The 21,630-nt window shown below is 54.1% G+C and overlaps 8 protein-coding genes across 8 annotated transcripts; 4 read left to right on the forward strand and 4 right to left on the reverse strand.

Annotated features, from left to right (window-relative positions):
• Positions 1-467: 467 nt before the first annotated feature.
• On the forward strand, positions 468-1,584 carry QC761_611590 (uncharacterized protein). The gene is made up of 2 exons (XM_062881561.1): positions 468-1,177; positions 1,244-1,584. Exons 1-2 carry the CDS (start codon positions 630-632, stop codon positions 1,269-1,271), a joined length of 576 nt encoding a protein of 191 aa, XP_062729013.1. The 5' UTR covers positions 468-629; the 3' UTR covers positions 1,272-1,584.
• On the reverse strand, positions 1,559-4,153 carry QC761_611600 (uncharacterized protein). The gene is made up of 3 exons (XM_062881562.1): positions 3,251-4,153; positions 2,037-3,185; positions 1,559-1,958 (listed from the first exon to the last, which is right to left on the reverse strand). The coding sequence occupies exons 1-3, from the start codon at positions 3,618-3,620 to the stop codon at positions 1,675-1,677; spliced, it is 1,803 nt and encodes a 600-aa protein (XP_062729014.1). The 5' UTR covers positions 3,621-4,153; the 3' UTR covers positions 1,559-1,674.
• Positions 4,154-4,567: 414 nt separating this feature from the next.
• Positions 4,568-5,647, forward strand: QC761_611610 (uncharacterized protein; the record flags this gene model as incomplete). Its single annotated transcript, XM_062881563.1, has 1 exon — positions 4,568-5,647. The coding sequence occupies one exon, from the start codon at positions 4,568-4,570 to the stop codon at positions 5,645-5,647; it is 1,080 nt and encodes a 359-aa protein (XP_062729015.1).
• A 144-nt stretch (positions 5,648-5,791) lies between these two features.
• On the reverse strand, positions 5,792-9,452 carry MUP1 (methionine permease). The gene is given in 5 exon segments (XM_062881564.1): positions 5,792-7,091; positions 7,163-7,508; positions 7,578-8,549; positions 8,563-9,035; positions 9,092-9,452. The coding sequence occupies 3 exon segments, from the start codon at positions 7,669-7,671 to the stop codon at positions 5,936-5,938; spliced, it is 1,596 nt and encodes a 531-aa protein (XP_062729016.1). The 5' UTR covers positions 7,672-8,549; positions 8,563-9,035; positions 9,092-9,452; the 3' UTR covers positions 5,792-5,935.
• Positions 9,453-10,707: 1,255 nt separating this feature from the next.
• QC761_611630 (uncharacterized protein) lies at positions 10,708-12,562 on the forward strand (the record flags this gene model as incomplete). The annotated part of the gene is made up of 1 exon (XM_062881565.1): positions 10,708-12,562. The coding sequence occupies one exon, from the start codon at positions 10,708-10,710 to the stop codon at positions 12,478-12,480; it is 1,773 nt and encodes a 590-aa protein (XP_062729017.1). The 3' UTR covers positions 12,481-12,562.
• Positions 12,554-15,144, reverse strand: QC761_611640 (uncharacterized protein). Its single transcript, XM_062881566.1, has 3 exons — positions 14,753-15,144; positions 13,817-14,668; positions 12,554-13,756 (listed from the first exon to the last, which is right to left on the reverse strand). The coding sequence occupies exons 1-3, from the start codon at positions 14,792-14,794 to the stop codon at positions 12,713-12,715; spliced, it is 1,938 nt and encodes a 645-aa protein (XP_062729018.1). The 5' UTR covers positions 14,795-15,144; the 3' UTR covers positions 12,554-12,712.
• On the forward strand, positions 15,021-20,539 carry QC761_611650 (uncharacterized protein). The gene is made up of 3 exons (XM_062881567.1): positions 15,021-16,754; positions 16,821-17,718; positions 17,778-20,539. The coding sequence occupies exons 1-3, from the start codon at positions 16,000-16,002 to the stop codon at positions 20,355-20,357; spliced, it is 4,233 nt and encodes a 1,410-aa protein (XP_062729019.1). The 5' UTR covers positions 15,021-15,999; the 3' UTR covers positions 20,358-20,539.
• Positions 20,406-21,544, reverse strand: QC761_611660 (uncharacterized protein; the record flags this gene model as incomplete). The annotated part of the gene is made up of 2 exons (XM_062881568.1): positions 20,406-21,408; positions 21,467-21,544. The coding sequence occupies 2 exons, from the start codon at positions 21,542-21,544 to the stop codon at positions 20,539-20,541; spliced, it is 948 nt and encodes a 315-aa protein (XP_062729020.1). The 3' UTR covers positions 20,406-20,538.
• Between the last annotated feature and the right edge of the window lie 86 nt (positions 21,545-21,630).

Raw genomic sequence — 21,630 nt, forward strand, 5'->3', positions numbered from 1 at the left:
GCCGAGAGACTGGCCTAACACCTTGGCATATTCTCTCCCCCGTCAACAAAGCTTCTCATTACCCTACAGTGCCACAAAGATAGGCACAGAACGGCATACTTCCCAACGATAAGCAAATGAGAAAAGGTGACGACCTAGGGTCGCATCAGTATGCGGCTGTTGCAAAGCAGCCCTCCGACCAGACCTGGAATCTTTGCTCAGAATGGGGGCTGAGGCCAAGACGCCGATCGGACGGCCGTAAAAGACAGGCCGGGAAGGTGGCGGTTATATCCTACCTACAACGGCAGGACCAGATAGACGCGGGAGCATGGTCGCCTATTGCCCCGTCTTACTGGCCTTGAGGTGTGGACGGGTCACACGAGCAGGGCGATGAGCAATCTCTAAATGACCTGCCTGTATTGTATCTAGGGTAGGCAGTTCAACGGCCGGAACCGCGGGGCCGCTGATTGTCGCCCCGATAGTAGGAGATAGATCGAGGACGATAAAAGGCAGCAGATATCCCATTATCGCTGAACTCAACTCTCCTGCTGGCACGCCGGCAGCACCCAGCACCGAGCACTTCCCGTCTTCCCTCTTCACCAAAGCAAAACCCTCGTTTTGGTTTCCAGCATCAAACTCGTTGGGTCAAAATGAAAGGCTCAACCATCCCCTTGCTTTTTGCCGGAGTGACGTTGACAGCAGCGTACCCCATCACCGGCGACGTTGTCAACTGTCGTTCTGGGCCGGGCACCAGCTACTCGGTCGTGAAACAATACACGCAGGGCCAAGATGTCACGATTACCTGCCAGACCGAAGGTACCAACGTCAACGGCGTCACCATCTGGGACAAGACAGCAGATGGCAACTGCTATGTGTCAGATTACTATGTGCAAACGGGGGTCAATGGTTATGTGACAGGGAGATGCAGCGGGGCTTGCACAACTCCAAAGTCCAACCAGGCAACGGTGGATCTCATTGCCGAATTTGAAGGCTTTGAGCCCAATGTTTGTATGTCTTCTTGGTTTGCCTTGGCTGTTATATTCAAGCATTCTGACATGAGAGGACAGACATCGATCCTACTGGAAATCCAACCGTCGGCTATGGCCACCTCTGTCAGCAAGCTGGCTGCGCTGAGGTGCCGTATCCAATCCCGCTCTCCCAGGCTGATGGCAAGAGGCTTTTGGCGAACGACATGGCGGTATGTTTTTGTCCTTGATATCCCGGCCATCGCTTGTCACAGAGCCCCTAACTCAAACAATTGCAGCGTTTCGAGCAATGCATCACAGCCATGATTACAGGAGCCACACTCAACCTGAACCAGTACGGCGCCCTCATTAGCTGGTCCTTCAACATGGGCTGTGGTGCTGCCCAAACATCGACTCTGGTGGCAAGGCTCAACAGGGGCGAAAATGTCAACACTGTTTTGGCACAGGAGTTGCCAAGATGGGTGTATGGGGGCGGAGTGGTGCTTCCTGGGCTCGTGAGAAGGCGAAATGCAGAAATCGCGCTTGCACAGACGGCAGGCAGTGGACCAGCGTTGCCAGTGCAGTGTTAGATATCTGTTTTGGGTACACGTAATGGGAAGAAATAAACGAACTTGTGGTAGATTTGTCAAGTGTCTATTTGACTACCCATGTACTACATTACAACAGCCATACATCTTAACCTTGACCATGGAAGCTGTCACAGACCCTCTTAAAAGTGAGGGGCATTCAAGAACAAGCCCATCAGGACACCGCCGATAGTGCCGGCGATAGGAATTGTCGCAATCCAGGAGAGCATCAGCAAGCCGACCCGCTGAAAGTTCACGGCCTTGAGGGTACCATTGCAGAGCCCGACTCCGACGGTGGCACCAGTGATGCACATTGACGTTGATACAGGAAGCGAGTACTGGCTGAACACGAGTACTGTGATGGCGGCTCCCATCTCCATGGAGCAGCCCCTGCTTGGGGAGTGATATGTGATCTTGTTGCCCATGACTATGACAGCACATGTCAGCAACCAGAAACCTCACCCCTGACCGGGAGAAGAAGAAAAGAAAAAGACTGAGCACTTACCCTTCATGATATTGTAGCCATATGTCAACAAGCCCACAGAGATGGTTGCTGACAAGACAGCCAGCTGCCAAATTGGCACCTCGGCTTTGCTGGCAGCGGCACTCCCAGTCGACCAGGCAGAGTAGATAACAGCCCAGGGGCCAACCGAGTTTCCAATGTCGTTGGCGCCATGAGCAAATGAAGCCGTGCAAGCCGTCAGAATCTGGACAAAGCTATATGTGTGCTCAACCTCGTTCGGATACTTCTTGGCCTCGGCGTACACTCTGGCCATCCGTTCACCCTCGGGCGTGCCTGCTATTCCCGACTGAGCGGCGTGGATGTCGTAGTGAAGACCATACAATAGACCACAGACAACCATGGCCGGCAAGCGTTTCAGGAACATGCGGATGTTGTGAATCTCGTATATCCGGCCTGGTCCCATCGGGTTGTCGCGGAGGGTGCGCATGGCCCAGCCCATGGGACCCCTCTTTTTGAGCAACTTGGCGTGTAGCTTCCGCTCCCCTTGGGCTTGGATCTCTTTGTATGTCAACTGAACCGGGGCCTCCCCGAGCTCCGGGTCCTGATCCAGCTTCTTCTCCGGGTTGCTTCCGCTCTCCGTTGGGGTAGGTGAGGACTTGGAGGGAAGGGCCTGGGGCTGTTCCTCATCTCCCGAGTCCTCCTGGACAACGGCGTAATTTGGAACGTTGGCTCTATCCATGACGGCAACTTCTGGTCTCTTGAACAGTAAAGGCCCGTAGATGAACATCCACCACTTGACTCCATGATCCTTCTTGATCACCTTGGCATCAACAAACGGCACGAAGAAAATGGCCGCCAGTATCCCAACGCCGGCACCTGTACCCATGGTAACGGCCGCGACGTACCAGCCAGGTTTCTTGTTCAAGCCCAGATTCGGGGATCCCTTGTAGACAATGGACAGCGTGCAAACGGTGCCGGCAATCAGGAAGAAAAAGGGAGACGAGTACACAGCCCATGGAACGGGGTTCTTTCTCAGGTGCACTACCAGCTTGATGAGCATGAAAATGGTGGCCCCAAAGGCGGCTGAGATGGCGGGTGCCATGACGAGCCCAGAGAAGATGGCACCCAGGCCCTTGCCGTCGTTCCAGCCCCATTGCACCTGTTTTGCGCCGACTGTCGCAACGCCCACACCTGTTGACAAGCCTGTTAGCATGACCGGTTCGTGCTCACTCTGTGGGAAAAGTCTGCAAACTAACCGGCAACCGCGGAGACCAAAGAGTATGTCGAGGAGACATGAGCCGAGTGTCGGGTGCACCACATGACCCAGGTCGACGCACCAGCCAGGGCGCAGGTAAAGGCGAGCATCTGCACGCCGGCATTGTCTTGGAAGGCAGCGTGGGGGATAATGCCGTTCTTGATGGTCTCGGCCGTGCGGGCGCCAACGGTGATGGCGCCCAACATCTCGAAAATGGTGCCAAAGATCATGGCCTGTCGATAGGAAATCGAACGGGAACTAACGGACGTGGCCCAGGCATTTGCCACGTCGTTGGCGCCGTTGTTGAAGGCATCCAACAGGGCAAAGAAGGTGCCAATGACAAAAACATAGGTAAACTGGTCGAGTGCCATGTTGGCTGTTGGTTGTTGAGAGTGCTTGAACTATCTGGCGAAGGTCTGTCGGAGTTCATGGTCGGCAACTCTGCCTTTTGTCTCTTCCATTTTAAGGTGATCCGTGTCCCTTCGGCTGGCTTGTCCTCATCTGTTTACCGAAGCTGAACGCCATGAGGTGGTGACAGAACGAGGGCATTCTTCGTTCTGTCGTTCTTCTATGCATCTTGCTCGTCCAGTCAGCGTATTTCATATGCCCACGTGAAGACGGGAAATGCTAGGAGTGGCCCGCAAAATGCTGGCTAAACCCACTTCAGAGGTTGTGTTACACGCGAGGTAGCAGAAGAAAGATGCAGGGTCTCTGGTATGTGACCAATGAAGCGGGGGAGCCAGCTAGGGGCTGAAGATCGGCGCCGGTCTCTGATGGATGACTGGAAGAAACTGAGGATTGAGGAAAGAAACAACGCAGGTCATGACGCCTTTCAAGAGGCGTGCCACTCGAATGGTGGTGGAAAAGGAAGACGCATGCCCAGCCGGAAACCTTCCATTCGCTCGGGACCTTGGCTAAGGCTTGTTTAGGTGAAGCATTCTTAGCCCCAAGGCAGGGCAGGGGCCGAGGGGCTAGACCACGTTCCATGCAAAGTTCCTAAAGACTTCTACTCTGCCTCTGTCTCCTTGACTAAAATCCCAAACTGACTCGTGTTCGGGGGCTGGCTCGCACTTTTCGCACCTGCGCCGCTTTCACACCTGTGGTGCTGCACTCTTCCCGCCGTTGAACCGTTGTTGGTGATGCTGTCGGTCAGACTGAGTCATCGCCGAAGGACTTGTGCCTCTGGATCAATCTCGACAGCCTCTGCGGAAGTCTGTCTGTGTTTTGATATCATAGAATCAATGTCCAACCGCAAGTCCAAAGTCCCTGGCCATGAATGTTCTTAGTACCTAGGTGGTCTTAATTTCCGTCATTCACAATGAAGCTACGCCATCTCGGTCTTGTTTGCGCTTGCGTCCGCCTTATCTCTGGCCACCGCCTCGAGAAACCAGCACCTCTACCACTCGCCACGCGGATTGTTACCCAGTTTCCCAATCCGACATGGATAGAAAACATCGCTGTCCGGTCGAATGGTGACCTCCTCATTACCGAGCTCCTTCCGAAACCCATTCTCTACACCATCGTAAATCCTGCCAGCTCAGCTCCACAGGTCCGACTACTCCGTGACTTTTCTGCCGAAGAACCCCCTGTAGAAGGCTTGACAGGCATCGCCGAAGCATCGCATGACGTGTTCGTCTTTGTCGGTGGCAGCACGACAAATATTTCATTCCATGCTTGGAGCGTCAACTTCACTTCCGCAGCCCACAATCCCTCAACAACTACCGGTCCTATTATCAAGAAGATTGCCGAGCTCAGAGATGTCAAGCTTCCTAACGGCGTTGCCACCATTCCCGGCTTCCCGTCTTCCGTGTTGATTGCAGACTCTTTGGCCGGTCTGGCCTGGCGCCTGGACATTCTGACAGGAAAGTCCATCGTCGCTGCAAAGACTCTCGAGATGGGGGTTCCCTCAAACGAGACGGACCTCAGCAAGAGAGTTGGCATCAACGGCATCAAAGTGCATGGTGGATTTCTGTACTTCAGCAACAGCAACTCAAGATCCATCTATAGGGTCAAGGTCAGGAAAGACGGCACACGAGACCCCAGCGTCCATGCGCAGCTAGTTGGCCGCTTACCGGAGAACGTGTCGTTCCTGGATGATTTTGCAGTTACCAGTCATGGTGGAAAAGGGGCAACTGTATTTGGGACAACCTCTTCTGACAATCGGCTGTGGGCATTTGTGCAGGGGAAGAGTCCGGTGGTTGTTGCCGGCGAACTGGACAAGTTGACATTGGCGGGCTCGACAGCAGCCTCGTTCGGGAGAGGGAAACGTGATAGAGACATCCTGTATGTAGTCACATCGGGAGGGGTGGGGAAGCCATTGAATGGAAGTCTAATAGAAGGGGGAAAGGTCGCGGCGGTAGACTTGAGGACCTTTTGTCCATCCATTCTGATCGGGTAGAGTAACCAGCAGCACCACTGCTCAGCGCCTTTGTGGGTGGATGCATCTGCCATTATTGGAGACGTCAAAGAGGCCACTGCCTGAATAGGTAGACTGCCTACCAGCTTGCAAGAACTTATCACCAAGCATAAAATGAACCAGATTAGGACTCAGCAGCAGTATGGCTGCTCTTCATTAGGTACTCCAGAACGCTAGGGGTATAAAATTTTACAACTAATCACAATCAGAACCAGAAAACCCAAACCAGTCATTACGCAAACCCGTCTCTTCCGCCGGCTTCCCCCCTCATCATTGCGTTTTGTCTATGGGTCTCTTGACAAACACGCTGCGCTCCCACCCGTCGATTTCATCATACAGCGTCACTCTGTCGAGCTCATAGCCGCCAATTTTGGGCAAAATCTTGGCCCAGATGACCCAGTACACCCCACCAGCGAAAATGATGCCAAAGCCGACAACACAGTGAAGCCAGTATGGCAACTCGTCGTATATGTTCTGACCATCCTCGGGGGGTACAAATGGCGCAATGACAAGGTAAATGTTGCTGAGGAAAAAGAAGATGACAACGGGCAGGGTGGCCGAGATGGGAGGGTTCCAGTTCCACGCCTTCCGGTTGAGGTAGAGGTAGATCAGGCCAAGAGCGACAAAAGTGTTGATGATGGCCAAGGGGTACGAGATGAGGTTGAGAATGAAGTTGTAGGCATCGCCGGGAGGAGGGGCAAGCATGATAATGACCGAGACGGCCCAGTGCTCAAACAGACCCGCGGTGGGGGCGTTGAAAGGTCTGTTGCTGGCCCAGAAGCGGGAGTAGGGAAGGATACCCTCACGGCCGAGCTCCTGAACCAGACGCCCCTGAGAAAAGATGACAGACAGAACGTTGCCAAAGGCAGACAAGGCAACAAAGACGGAAAGGGCGCGCTCGGCAGTGCCACCAAAAACATTTCTGAAGAGCGAAGCAGCCACCAGGCGCTGGGCAGCGAGAATCTCGTCCTTGGGGACGGCGGCGAAGTAGGCAATGTTGACAAACATGTAGAGGACTGAGATGACGCCGATGGCCAGAGGAGCGGCGATCTTGAGGGTGCGGACTGGGTTCTTGGTCTCGGAGAGGGCATAGTTGGCGTTGCTGTAGCCGATGTAACTCCAGATGACATTGTAGAGGGCCGTCACAACACCATAGGCAGATCCAGTGGTGCCCTCAAACGCATCCGTGAAGTTGTGGGGCTTCTCGTCATCGGGAAGCTTGACATGGCCGGCGAGAGCGACCCAGCCGGCAACGACGATGATGAGGATGATGATGACCTTGATGGTGCCGAGGAGGTTTTGCAGGCGGATCCCCCACTTGACGCTGGTGGCGTGGATCAGGAAGGCGGTGGTGATGCAAGCCAACCCGATGCCGCGCTGGTTCCACCGATCGACTTCGACGCCGGCAGCATGGAGAATGTACTCGCTGAGAAGGAGAAAATTAGTCAGTTTCAAGTGCTCACATCACATCTTGCCAGGCGGGAGAGGTAGACATACCCAAAGACGACCGAGTTACCGCTGGCCCAACCAAGGAGAACAACGTAGCCAGTGTAGAGGCCAGTGGTGAGGAACTTTGGCTTGCGGAAAACGTATTCGAGGTAGTTCTTCTCGCCTCCGTTTTTGGGGATGGCAGTGCCGAACTCGAGATAGACAGCCGTGCCGGCAAGGGCAATCAGCATGCCGGCAACCCAGATGAACAACGACAGACCGACACTGCCGGAAAGCTTCAAGATGGAGCCGGGCGTGGCAAAGATGCCAGTGCCGATAACCCGGTTGACGATCAGAAAGACTGCAGAGACGATGCCAATCTGGCGTTTGGCTTCGCTGGCGCGCTGCAGTTGACCTGGACCACATATGTTTGTTAGCTGCGTCGAACAGGATCAAAGAGAAGAGACAAATATCATGTACATACCCACTTCGCTGCCCCCTTCGGAGTTGGCGAGGGTGCCCGGCTCCTTGAAGTCATGGCTATCACCCTCGGGGGCGGATCCCGTGAACTTGGACATGCTGCTGGCCCTGTGTGATTGGCGGGTGGGCTTGGAGGCTGGACGGAGCGGGTGGTTGTTCCAGAAAACAGCAGTTCGTCTGGTTGAAGCTATCGGTTTTATCTATTTCTGCTGGCCGTGTCCCAGAACTTCAGATGGCAGCGGCTGATCCGTGTCTCGGCAAGGCTTCACAGGGATGGACCTGTCGCCACCGATGCTGGGCCTCGCTCGTCACCACAGACCTAGAGCCAAAGAGGCAGGAGAGCAAGTCAGTTCTGCATCCCACGTCGACGGATCCCTGACTATATGGAACGCACAGAGTGGGCACATTTTGCTGTGCAATGCCGCTCTCACTGGCTCCAACCCTGCTTGTACGTCATAGTATCCGCGGCGGCGATGTCGTGATTTGGCGTCATGGCACCAACCACGAAAATTTTTTATCCTCCTTCCCAACGGCCACCCCTGAGACACAAGCACGGTCAGCCCAAGAGCTCAAGCCCATGTTTTCGATGGCCGGTTTCTGCAAGTCTGGCCGGGCCGAGGGTGCTACCGTGCCACCGGCCACGGGAAGTTTAATTTGTCTCTGCACCGTCTCTTTGGCCATGCCGCGCATCACGTCAATCCCAGCTCCACTTTGTGCCATCTGCTCGGTGAGGCTGTTTGTTGGACCATTGAACAATGGCGATGGCGACATTTTAGCCCCCCTCCAAACAGGCAGGTCGACAGCTTGCCCTTTGCTGACCATCACACGTCCTCGCTTTGCCGCAGCCCATCGTCCCTGCTCCTTGTCGTGCCATCAAGTCCTTCGATGTCGATAAATGTCAGATGCCACTCATGCAGGCCGTGGCCTGTCAGGTTCGCTGGTCTCGGTGGAGATAGTTCACACCTAGCATGAACACCTAGCATGAACACCTCCTCATCGACAAACATGAAACCTGACATCCCCAACCTCCAGTTAGGCGACGGCATCCTCTGCTGGTCTCCATCTCTAATCGCCGCCCACTCTGGGGAAGACCCTCCCCTCTGTATACGGCCCGGAGGCGTCGCCGTGGACAACTCCAGACTCGGCTGACAAGGGAGTACCATGATCAATCCCCATTGTTGTTTTGTCCCCGATCTCGGATGCCAGTGCCGCGCTTCAGACTCCACTTCATCCTCAGGTGTTGTAAGGAGCCTGCGATTGCGGATCGAGTAGGCTGATGTGATATGTCTAATAGACGGCAGTTGTCAAACCGCAACCATAGCCTTTGGACGACGTGCTATCGTTTAGCTGACAATAAAAGGGCGCTCGGCATCGTGGGAACTGGACTGTTCGGCAGGTTGAATGTGGTAGACTGTCGAGGTCGGTCTTGGAATGTTCAATCCGAACCGGATATCTTGGCATGCTGGTAGTGGAAAAGTCAGCAGACATCTATAAGTCTGAGGGTGCAACACAGCTTACCATAGCTGGGCTGGATCAAGGGCTGACCAGGCAGTCTGATACCACCTGATCGGTCAGGTGTCGAAAGGCCGCCATGAGGGTTTTACAGTGGCGTGCAGTTTCCAACCTCAGGTTCGTGCGAGGTCGCTGCTGCCGGGCCTCAGAGGGGATGGCTTCCATTAATAGACAGACATGAAACAAGCTAATGACCGACATTCGCAGTGCCGGCATGCTAGTGGATGACGCAATTGTGGAATGGGCCAGTTTGTGACAGTCGAAAATCCCCAGAGCCGCCAATTGACTCCATCAGGTTGGCGAACGACATCTTGAGATTGGGTCAGTTTAGGAACACATCGATGACAGCCGGAGAGTGATCACGCAATCTCTCCACTACGCGCCCATCTCCAAGGCCTCGTGTGGATAACTTGCTGCTCTTTGGGGATTAGACACTCAAACTAAGGTAACTTAGTTGCCGTTGCGGGGGTAGATCATGGCGCTTTCCCGTTGATGCAACCAGGTACCGTATCATTGCAGCACGGCGTCTACTGCACCAAGTAGGCCCAGTTATCATGTGCACCTTCCATGCTCTCGATAAGGGTCCTGGCACATCCTGGATGTTTGAACCATGGATGTTTTATGCAGCTCTGGTGATATTAGGCTGTGGGTCCGTTAACCCTGAATCCCTGAGAGTTTGAATGTTTACAACATCAAGCCTTGTCAAGTGTATTTGACATGAAATTGTTCTATAGGTAAATTATTCAGTGGAACAAAACAAATTCTGAAAACCACGCAAGCTATTACTTCATGCGCAGCAGACAGGACTTCGTCGAACTTTTGCAAGACTGAGGGCAGCATACCTTGGCTCCTTCTATTAGAGTCTTTTCCCTAATAAAATCAGCAAGAGCCTGTATATTGTATCATGAGTGAGCTTTCAACAGTGTGTTGGTCTAGAACAATACCTACCTGCTCTGTATGGCCCAAGGGTAGATTTACTACCTGAGTTAGATGTGACATATGACAGACCTCCAGTACATTTTGAACATGTAGATCCCTGGTGCAGGGGTGCTTTATGTACACATAACACATAACAGTTTCATGTTTGATTCAAACCCTATCTGCAATAACTGTGGGTAAGGTAAGGTGCCTCTGTATGGTGTTGAACAGCCATGTTCTTGGCCCAATGGGAACCTGAAACAGGCTCAGGACACAAGTACCACTAGTATCAAAATTGAGGATCCACCCCGTAGAAAGCGAGCAATGATCCGTGGACCAACGGGAATAAACAAACACCAGAGGATACCGTCTAACCTCGGACTCCGAACGGCCGAAAACATTACCACCCCAAAACATATTCATTGCTCGCAGAGTGATTCATGAGACAGTTATAAAAGATACTCCTCAAATGGCTTTAGCCAGCTTGCTGCTATTTCCTGGGAAGTATCATAATGTGTAGACAAAATTTAGTCCTGCTTAAGTCCACTAGGACTCATCCCTCCGGCAAATGCGAGCCGGCCATGCATGCCGAGTCAAGCAGACCGAGTTCAATGTAACATGCCTTGAACTAATCACAATAGCATTTGCTTAAACAGGACTAATTGTATGGCCGAGCCGCAAAACTGCGTGTATGGTCTAACCTGATGCATCCCAAACCGCGCCATCGTGTTCTCGATGTGATCCTTCGAATCAACCCCTTGGTCTTAGCGACAGGACGCACAAAGTATCAGGTCGTCTTCCAGGAATTCTCTCAAAAATTTGCACAAAGGTTCTGGCTGCCTGTCTATGGTGCTCTGCAGATACGGATCATGCAGACGCTTTCACTGAAGCGTGCTGCGGCGGTGGCTGCACACCCTTCCAGCCTCAAGCTCAACAAACGCCTTGCCCGCATTTCTATCCTTATTCTTAGCTTCACTCTATCTGTGGCTCTGTTTGCTTGGACCAAACAGCATGACCGGCACTCTCAGCGATCCTGGCTCTCAGGGCTGTTGCACAGAGCAAAGTATGGTGGACAACGGGAGACCCCCTTTTACCCTCACGACACAACAACCAGCTTTTCACCCGTGTCTTTCCCTGCGGATCAAGTCGAGAACTTGTCCACCAAAGACATGTGTGCTTCCTTCCCCCACTACCTCATCCGAGAACACATCCAACCAGTCTTGAAGATGGGCCATGGCGAAAACCGCGACATGATCAATGCCCAGCTCAACAGCGTATCCGCCTGCTTCCACCCTGATGAGCTCCTCATTTTCTCAGACTTCCCAGAGACGCTGCCAAATGGCCACCAGGCAGTCGACATCCTCCACAACCTTCCGCAGAGGTACAGGATGATCAACGACACCCCCGAAGCCCAGCCAGAGCCCGACTTTGCTGCCTACGAAGCCATGTACGACCTCTTCCGAGCCGGGAACCTGACTGCCGAAAACAATCCGACGATGAAGAATAAAAGGACCGGGTGGAGGTTGGACAAGTACAAGTTCCTGGCGCAGGTAGAGCGTGCTTGGACCGAGAGGAAGAACAAAGACTGGTATTTCTTTTATGAGAGCGACACATTTGTCTCGTGGGACAATGTGTTCCGGTTCCTGTCAACGCTCGGTCCCAACAAGGCGCTGTACATGGGGAGCCCTTCCCCGGGCCGTCGCGATCCCAAGACAGATGAGGAGACTTGGTTTGCCAACGGAGGTCCGGGTTATGTGCTTTCGCGGGGCGCGATGAGGGTCCTGTTTGAGAAGAGACCTTCGTCGCGGGAAACGGGGGTGTGGACAGAAGAGCCGTTTCTCCTGAAATACATAAATGTTGTGAGGACAGACCCGTGTGGTGATGCCATTCTGGGTTGGGTGCTATGGCTCGTAGGGATACGGCTCAGCGGCTTCTTTCCGTCGTTTAACACGTATGCACTACACTCACTACCATACACACAGAGGTTGTGGTGTCAAAGCTTTTTGACTATGCACAAGCTAAGCCCAAAAGAGATGGTCCGGCTTTGGAGATGGGAGTACGGAAACAGGAAGCTGGGTCGGCCGTTGATGTACGCCGACTTGTTCGAGAGCTTTTTCCTGCCGGAGATTGAAGAGGCCGATGCGAGAAACAACTGGGACAATACAAACTGGGACCGGCTGGCGCGTGGCAGTGATGTATACGTTGACAGTGTGGAGGAGTGCCGCGAGGCCTGCGAAAAGAAGACTAGCTGTCTCCAGTACCACTGGAATGGCAAACAAGCCAGAAAGTGTGTGTTGATGCCCTTTGTCACACTGGGGCGAGCAAATGATCCCGAGACAGCGGTGAAGAAAGAGGGCGGAGAAGAGCGATTCGTTTACACCAGTGGCTGGATAAAACCTCGCATCAAGAGCTGGGCCAAGGAGCATCCTTGCGCGATACCTGACTGGTTGAGTCCCAGTACTGAAAGACATTATTGATAAGTGTCACGGTATTTGTCTGCAACCGGAAGATTCATGGATGTTGAAACCAGTACAAAAGAAGAAACAAAAGGCAAAACAACATACATAGCAAAGAGGTATAGAGACAGCGTTGTCAAAATTCATTGGATATCGTTTTATCCGCGCTTCCACCGTCGCTGGATACCTAAGTCATGCAACCCCGAAGTAAGAAGGGCAAGAGTATTTCATCCTAGACAAGCCTTCATAATTCTTACCCTCCCCCGTCGATATCCATAACTCCATGTCTTCTGGCGGCCTCGACAATAGCACACCGGCTGAGCCTGGACAGTTCAGTGATGAATTCTTCAGCTAGTTTGAGCTGCAGCATCTCATTTTTGGCAACCTGCTTGATCCTCATATTCCTGATCATTTCAGGCGCCGAGTCTAACAATGCGACATCAGCTTCCGCTTGTGGCTCCAGGGGGTTTAATAAGACGCTGCAGAAGAGGTTGAGAACTGCTGACATGGGGTAGAACAGCATCATACAGAATACCTCTGGCGCCATCAGCACGGGAAGCGCACTCCTCAGGTAGAGCAACGTAGAACGGCTAGCTTCTACACTCAGAGCCAGACTAGAGCTGACGCCCTTCATCTCCTCACCAGGCACCACCTCGCCATGAGCGCCCCAAGCCCGACATCTTCCCGTGGCGCGGTGGATGGTGGCTACCAGGTAATGATACTCAAAATTGATGACAATGGTTCGAACAGTGTCGTGGGCTTCACTCAGGGCTTTGTTGACTCCCACATGGCGGGAAATCGAAAGGGCGGGCCTGTGTTTGAGCGGGACAGAGAGCCGCCACTTTTCCAGCTCATCGTCGAGTTCTCGTATATTCCGCAACAGCTCGGCGTCTGTCTTGCGAAGGGCTTCGGCCGAGTAGAGCAGCTGACATGTTTTTGACTTGATGAGCGTCAACCTTAAGTCGCCAGGCAAGCTTGGGATCATGGTCTCATCATCGTGGTCGACCTGCATATACCGGTCGAGGTACTGAGTCAGGGAATAGTTGGGCGGCAGCGACAGGTCGCAATGTTCGTCTGGGATGCAAGGCGGCTGGCCAGTACGCAGAGAGAGCTCCTTGTCAAAGTTGTAGGTCAACCAAAAGAGCTTGCGGAGAAGCTTTGGCGCCCGCGACGCCGGCGAAGAGGATGACCAAGGGTTGGCGATGGTGTGTGCGCCCAGCATAAACATGATGCGACAGGTGAGGGAGAGACATATGACAGAGGACTGAACCCGCCCGGCAAAGAGCTGGTACATGGTCTAGTAAGCGGTCAGCAGGTGAGAAATCACGTAACAGAATTGGAGCTTGAACACACTGACCAACATTATCATGGTCTGCAAACTAGTCAGAGTAAAATCACGACGCAGCGCGGCTGGGAGCAAATGCTGAGCCTTTGCAGCCATCACGTCTCCTTCTATTGGCGGCACTACCGGCGATTCGGAGCCCACAAATAAGGTCACCATGCATAGAAAGGCAAAGACACAGGTTTTGGCAACAAGAAGCTCATGGGGACCGGGGCTTCCCAGGCCGTAGGCGGTGTCTATGATCTCCTCAAACAGAACAGTGTCCAACACAGGGAACACCAACCTGAAGTGAGAGGTGCCGAAGAAGGCGAGGTATCGATCGGTCACGGCCCTGTCCGGCAGGGACGGCGGCTCCTCGATGGGCGGCAGCACATCCTCCTTGCCCAGCTGCGGCGCACCGTGGTCAACTTCATCGTCATCCCACACGGCAGGAAATACAGGGGCCTGGCCGGCACGGGAGCGAATCCACTCCCGGCCCGTGGTCGAGAAATGCGGAACTCCGTTGTACGAGCTGATCTCGCCAAGGTGGTACCCGGCAAAGTGCAGCTTGCCGAAACAGGGCCGGGAGCCAGATACGGGGGACGGTGGAGGCAGACCCTCGGGATCTCGGCACGGGGAGAAGGCGTTTGTGGAAGAGGACAGCGGCGCTGGAGCGGTCAGAGGGTCCGTCAACAGAGCCTCGAGCGGCTGCAGCTTGCGGGTCAGGGTCTCTTCAGGTGCGTGAGGACTCGGTCTGTTATTTAATCTTGTGCTCGATGGCTTCTTGGACACGCCCCTCTTCCTCGGGCGTATCTCACGATCAAAGGTGCATTCGAGGTCATGGTGTTTACACCAGTCACAGGAGGGATGGGCGGGTTCACACTGAATCTACAGCAACAGGAAAAGAGACCAGCGGGACACAGTCAGCAACTGGACGATAACGTGGATGTAATCCGATTCTGGGTTGCACACCTTTCTCTTGTGACACGCATCGCAAGCCCGCTTGCGCCCCATAGCCGGCAGCGGGAGCGGGAGAGTGGCCTTGACAGAGAGCAATAACGCGGGATTTGAGGCCGCTGACAAAGCGCCCGGTCGGGTTTGCTGCGGGTGTGGCAACTGGAGGAAATGGCAGCGGGCAGCGGGCAGCGGAAAGGATGACGCAGGGTGTGTCAATCAATCAATGGAAGCGACGCGCGACATGGCAGCTGTCAAAGAGTTGCCATCGAAACCGAGTTTCAGACTCGTCAGTCCTCAGCTGGGCCCAACATTCTGGTTTCCTGATGACTTTTTGCACCGAGCTCAGCGAGCTGGGTTCAACGATGTCACTACTCACCGCTCACCGCTGTCTCTTGCTTTCGGACTCGAACTCGTCCCAAGAAAAAGAAACACCGTCCGTGCCCACGGAAGCGGCATGTGCCGTGCCAAGCAGCCAAGGGCAAACCCCGCCCTGCTGGAACATTGGTGGAAGCTTTCTTCACTTTCTGCCGAACCACCCGAGATTTCAAAGCACCGGGGCCGGGATTCGACCTCTGCGCGGCCTGCGCCTTGATCATTGCCTTCTCTGTCTTATCACCCCCCGAGACTATCGGCAGGCAATGCACTCACCGTCCGAACCCCGTTCGATGTGGGCGCCTTGGCCCCCGATGGTCCCGTTGCCCCCGTCTCGCGATGCCGAGCATTTGTTGCTGCCCATTGGCGATCCACATCCCGTTCGTTGAGATCGATCTTCATGTTTCCAGAACAGTCGCCATGTACGTAACATCGACACTCTTTTCGATGACTCTAATATTTGCTGACCAAGGAAGACGATGACCTTTTCATATACCCGCTCAGGTGCCCCATTTTTGAGATTGGCACAGCTCCAGCTCACACTTCCCAGACAACTCTACGCATTGTGACTAAGTGGTTCCATCCTTGGAGAGCTTGCGTTGCAGTGTCCACTCGTGTCAAGGCATCAAAACCAACACCGGGATCAGGCCGTCACCAACTTCGTGATTCAGGAACAGTGTGGAGATGTGAGCATCCACACTCCTCCACCATCGCGGTGATGGGTTGGCCGCCCTGCCGATGCCGATGGCCGAAGCTGACTGAGAGGAAATGGGTGGGGAAAAAAAAGGCAATTAAATAGCCCTGGGGGCCTCGTTTCTTGGCTCTGATTCTCTCTTGGTCCTCCATCCCATCGTACCGGTCCCTCTCAACCCCTTCGCCGGCAAGCCATCATGGAGACGGCACCAGCTTCCAACCCCGACCCCACGGGAGTCGTCCACGAATGGAAACTCAAGCACAAGGTCGAGGCCATCCGTGAACGCGACAGCCGCTCTGGCCTTCCCCTGAGAGAGCTTGGTGTCACTTGGAAAGATCTCACCGTCAGCGCCATTTCCTCCGACGCCGCCATCCACGAGAACGTTATCTCCCAGTTCAACATCCCCAAGAAGATCCAGGAATCCCGCCACAAGCCGCCCCTCAAGACCATCCTAGACAAGACTCATGGCTGCGTCAAGCCAGGAGAGATGCTCCTGGTTTTGGGCCGTCCGGGCTCGGGGTGTACGACTTTGCTCAAAATGATTGCCAACCACAGGAAGGGCTATCAGAACGTGGAGGGAGATGTCAAGTATGGCAGTATGGACGCATCGGAAGCAGAAAAGTACCGTGGCCAGATCGTCATGAACACCGAGGAGGAGCTCTTCTTCCCCTCCCTCACCGTGGGGCAGACCATGGACTTTGCTACTCGTCTCAAGATCCCCTTCCAGCTGCCCGATGGCGTGCAGTCCAAGGAAGAGTACCGCCAGGAAATGATGGAGTTTCTCCTGGAGAGCATGAGCATCACCCACACCAGAGGCACCAAGGTCGGCAATGAGTTCGTCAGAGGTGTTTCCGGAGGCGAGCGAAAGAGAGTGTCCATCATTGAAACGTTGGCTACAAGGGGCAGTGTCTTTTGTTGGGACAACAGCACAAGGGGTCTCGACGCGAGCACGTGAGTTTTCTCTGATGCATTTTATATGCCCTGGGGTCATCAGCTGACACAAGGTTCAACCAACAGAGCTCTGGACTACACCAAGGCCATCCGTGCCCTGACTGACGTTCTCGGGTTGGCCTCGATTGTCACATTGTACCAAGCAGGCAACGGCATCTACGACCTCTTCGACAAAGTCCTCGTCCTCGACGCCGGAAAAGAGATCTACTACGGCCCCATGAAGGATGCTCGCCCGTTCATGGAGCAGCTTGGTTTCGTGTGCCGTGACGGAGCCAATGTTGCTGACTACCTCACCGGTGTCACGGTCCCTACTGAACGCTTGATTGCCCCCGGCTACGAAAAGACCTTCCCCCGCAACCCCGACCAGCTGAGAAGCGAGTACGAAAAGTCCAACATCTACCAGAAGATGATCGCCGAGTACAGCTACCCAGAGACAGAGGAGGCCAAGGAGAAGACCAAGCTGTTTCAGGGCGGCGTCGCAGCTGAAAGGGACAGCCACCTCCCCAACAACAGCCCCTTGACGGTTTCCTTCCCTCAGCAAGTCCTTGCCTGCATCATCCGGCAATATCAGATCCTCTGGGGCGACAAGGCCACCATTGCCATCAAGCAGGGCTCGACACTGGCACAAGCCCTGATCTCCGGTTCTCTCTTCTACAACGCCCCCAACAACTCGTCCGGTATCTTCCTCAAGGGAGGTGCGTTGTTCTTCGCCCTTCTCCACAACTGTTTGCTCTCCATGTCTGAGGTTACCGATTCCTTCCACGGCCGCCCCGTGCTCGCGAAGCACAAAGCCTTTGCCTACTTCCACCCCGCCGCCTTTTGTATCGCTCAAGTCACTGCCGACATTCCCGTTCTGCTGTTCCAGGTTTTCATTTTTGCCATCGTTCAGTACTTCATGGTCGGGCTCACCATGACAGCCGGCGGTTGGTTCACATACTGGATTGTTGTCTTTGCTACCACCATGGTGAGTTTATTCCCGCTTCTGTCTCTCCTTTTGCCTCCCTAACGGGGTATTTCTTCTAGTGCATGACCGCCTGCTTCCGCATGATTGGTGCTGCATTTTCCAACTTTGATGCCGCCTCCAAGATCTCGGGCTTGGCCGTCAAGCTGCTTATCATGTACACGGGCTACATGATTATCCGGCCCAAGATGCACCCCTGGTTCGGCTGGATCTTCTGGATCAACCCCCTGGCTTACGCCTTTGACGCTCTCCTCTCCAACGAGTTCAAGGGCCAGATCATTCCTTGCGTCGGACCAAACCTCGTCCCAACTGGACCTGGATACATGGGCCTCGAGGTTGGCCAGCAGGCATGTGCTGGCGTGGGCGGCGCCGTGCCAGGTCGCAGCTACGTTCTCGGCGATGACTACTTGAGCTCCTTGGAGTACGGAAGCGGCCACATCTGGAGGAACTTTGGAATTGTCTGGGCTTTCTGGGCCTTGTTCGTCACCATCACGATTCTGGCCACCACCAACTGGAAGTCTGCGTCTGAAGGTGGGCCCTCCTTGTTGATTCCCAGGGAAAAGTCAAAGGTTGGGCTTCACGGCGCTCGCAGGAACAAGGCTGGCGACGAAGAAGCGGCCGTTGACGAAAAGGGCGGCTTCTCCTCGGGCAGCGGCAGCGAGACGGACGAGACACTTGCCGTCAAGGGCGCAGATGCGCAGATGCAAAAGCAGGAGGTAGATCTTGTTCGCAACACTTCGGTCTTCACATGGAAGGATCTCTGTTACACTGTTTCTACCCCTGATGGCGATCGCCAGCTCTTGGACAACGTGCAAGGATGGGTCAAGCCTGGCATGCTGGGTGCCTTGATGGGCTCTTCTGGTGCTGGCAAGACCACTCTCTTGGATGTCCTTGCGCAGAGAAAGACCGAAGGTGTTATTAAGGGAAGCATCATGGTCGATGGTCGTGAGCTGCCTGTCTCTTTCCAGAGAAATGCGGGCTACTGTGAGCAGCTTGACGTGCATGAACCGTATGCTACCGTCCGGGAGGCGCTCGAGTTCAGCGCCCTTCTGCGGCAGCCTCGCGAGGTCCCTCGTGAGGAAAAATTGCGCTACGTCGACACCATCATTGACCTCCTCGAGCTGCACGACCTGGCTGACACCCTGATTGGCCGCGTCGGCATGGGTCTGTCTGTGGAACAGCGCAAGCGTGTCACTATCGGAGTCGAACTTGTCGCCAAGCCCTCGATCTTGATCTTCTTGGATGAGCCCACCTCGGGCCTCGACGGCCAGTCTGCCTACAACACGGTCCGTTTCCTCCGCAAGCTCGCCGACGTTGGTCAAGCCGTCTTGGTCACGATTCACCAGCCCTCGGCCCAGCTCTTTGCCCAGTTCGACACATTGCTTCTGTTGCAACGCGGCGGAAAGACGGTCTACTTTGGTGACATTGGCGACAACGCTGCTACGGTCAAGAACTATTTCGCCCGCTACGGTGCCCCCTGCCCCAAGGACGCCAACCCTGCCGAGCACATGATCGATGTGGTGTCTGGCCATCTCTCCCAGGGCCGTGACTGGAATGAGGTTTGGCTCTCGTCTCCCGAACACAGCGTAGTCGTCAAGGAGCTTGATGAGATCATATCCGAGGCCGCTTCCAAGCCTGCTGGCTATGTGGACGACGGCCGCGAGTTTGCCACGCCCCTTTTGGAGCAAACCAAGGTTGTCACGAAGCGCATGAACATTTCCCTGTACCGCAACCGAGACTACGTCAACAACAAGATCATGCTGCACGTCTCGGCCGCGCTTATCAACGGCTTCAGTTTCTGGATGATTGGCGACGACATTTCGGATTTGCAGATGATTCTCTTCACCATCTTCCAGTTCATCTTCGTCGCTCCCGGTGTCATTGCCCAGCTGCAGCCGCTCTTCATCGACCGCCGTAACATCTTTGAGGCCCGCGAGAAGAAGAGCAAGATGTACTCTTGGATCGCCTTCGTCACGGGTCTAATCACGTCTGAGATTCCTTACCTTATGATTTGCGGCGTCTTGTATTACTGCTGCTGGTACTACACAGTCGGCTTCCCTACCTCGTCCAAGCGTGCCGGCGCGACGCTGTTTGTCATGCTCATGTACGAATTTGTCTACACGGGCATGGGCCAGTTCATCGCAGCCTACGCCCCCAATGCCGTCTTTGCCTCGCTCGCCAACCCCTTCGTCATCGGAATCTTAGTCGCCTTCTGCGGTGTCTTGGTCCCCTACGCACAGATCCAGGTCTTTTGGAGGTATTGGATCTACTACCTCAACCCCTTCAACTACCTCATGGGGTCCATGCTGGTCTTTGCTGCCTGGGATTGGCCCATCAACTGCAACCCTCACGAGCTAGCCAGGTTCGATCCTCCCAACGGCACCACTTGTGGCGACTACCTGAGCACCTATCTTGAGAAGGGGTACGGCATGGCTGCGAACTTGTTAAACCCCGATGCTCTTTCCGAGTGCCAGGTCTGCCAGTTCAAGTCTGGAAGCGACTACCTTCGCACCATCAACCTGATGGAGTACAGCTACGGCTGGAGAGATGCGGGCATTGTCGTCATCTTTGTCATCAGCTCGTATGCTATGGTCTATGGCTTGATGAAGCTGAGAACAAAGACCAGCAAGAAGGCTGAGTGAAGAGCACTACTGGTTTTCTTTTATCCTGTTTTGGCCTTGTTCACGGGCTTTTGGTAAAACGTGTACATTTTTTGCATACTTTTCTTTTCTTTTCTCTTTTTTATACACTTTGATACCTTGATAGACATTTTGCATAGACAGACATTCACATAATTAATTTCAATACTGTTCCTGTTGACCACTATGCCTTCATAGGTCCAAGCTCCCTCCCCACAAGCCTCTCTTGGCTATCCTCACCCGAGCTGTAAACATCATCTGGCACGGGGGGGGCAATGGAAGCGTCGCCCCTCTTGATTTCAATAATCGAAATGACGGGCAGCAGCAACATCAACATGCCCAACAGCTGGCCGAAGCTCCACGTCTTTTCCCCATCATCAGACAACAGGACATCTGGTGTGCCAAACGCTTGGGAGAGGAGGTAGGCCCGCGTGGTGGCCCCGAAAGCAATGCCTGCCATGGCAACAATGCCCATGGCTTGTACTACGCGAAAGGCGCGTGACTTTCGCCTCCTGCTCTGAAGATACCAGGTGGCAAGCCCAAAGATCAGGCAGTTCAAGGCTACCACGACCACGGTAGCCACCACGTCCAGGCCGTCCAGTCTAGTCGTATCAGAAGGGCGAGTCCAAGCACATGCGATGGGCAGGGTATCCGGCAGATCCTTGATCTTGGCCTTTAGCAAAAAGACGCCGTACACAATGGAGAGGAGCAGGTTGAGGAACATCAAAAGCTGTCTCATCCATCTGAGCACCCAGTCTCTCTTGAAGTCGTTTACCAGAGACAACAGCGCGGCGTTGTGGGTTGCCATGGACAAAAGAGAGAGCATCCAGATGATGAAGAAGTGATACGGGGAAAGCTGCCACGACTTGACCAACCCGACAGACTGCAGGCCGATGCCCACGAGAATCTGCTGATCAGAGTAGCCCGAGAGCAGCTTTCTTCGGACGATGGAGGGGTTCCGGATACACTTTCTTGGCCACCGAACATCCTGGAGAATGAGACTTGCAGCCATGCCTATGACAAGGAAGGCGGTAATTGTGGATGATAGCAAGACCTGTGGCCCACGTTTTGTTAGCTAACTTGATTCAGCCAGGTAGTTGGACTCGACTTACACCAGCTCCCGCTACACCGGCATCGCTTGCAATGCTTTCTGGAATGACATTGCAACTTCTGCCTGCAAAAGCCGACATTTTGCTTTTCGGCGGTTTTTTTTGGTTTGTTTTTTTTATCTTTTTGGTTCTGTGGGTTGGTGAGGAGAAAAGGAAAAGGAAAAAGA

The sequence above is a fragment of the Podospora bellae-mahoneyi genome, chromosome 6 (genome assembly GCF_035222275.1).
Source record: "Podospora bellae-mahoneyi strain CBS 112042 chromosome 6, whole genome shotgun sequence".
Lineage (NCBI taxonomy): Eukaryota > Fungi > Ascomycota > Sordariomycetes > Sordariales > Podosporaceae > Podospora > Podospora bellae-mahoneyi.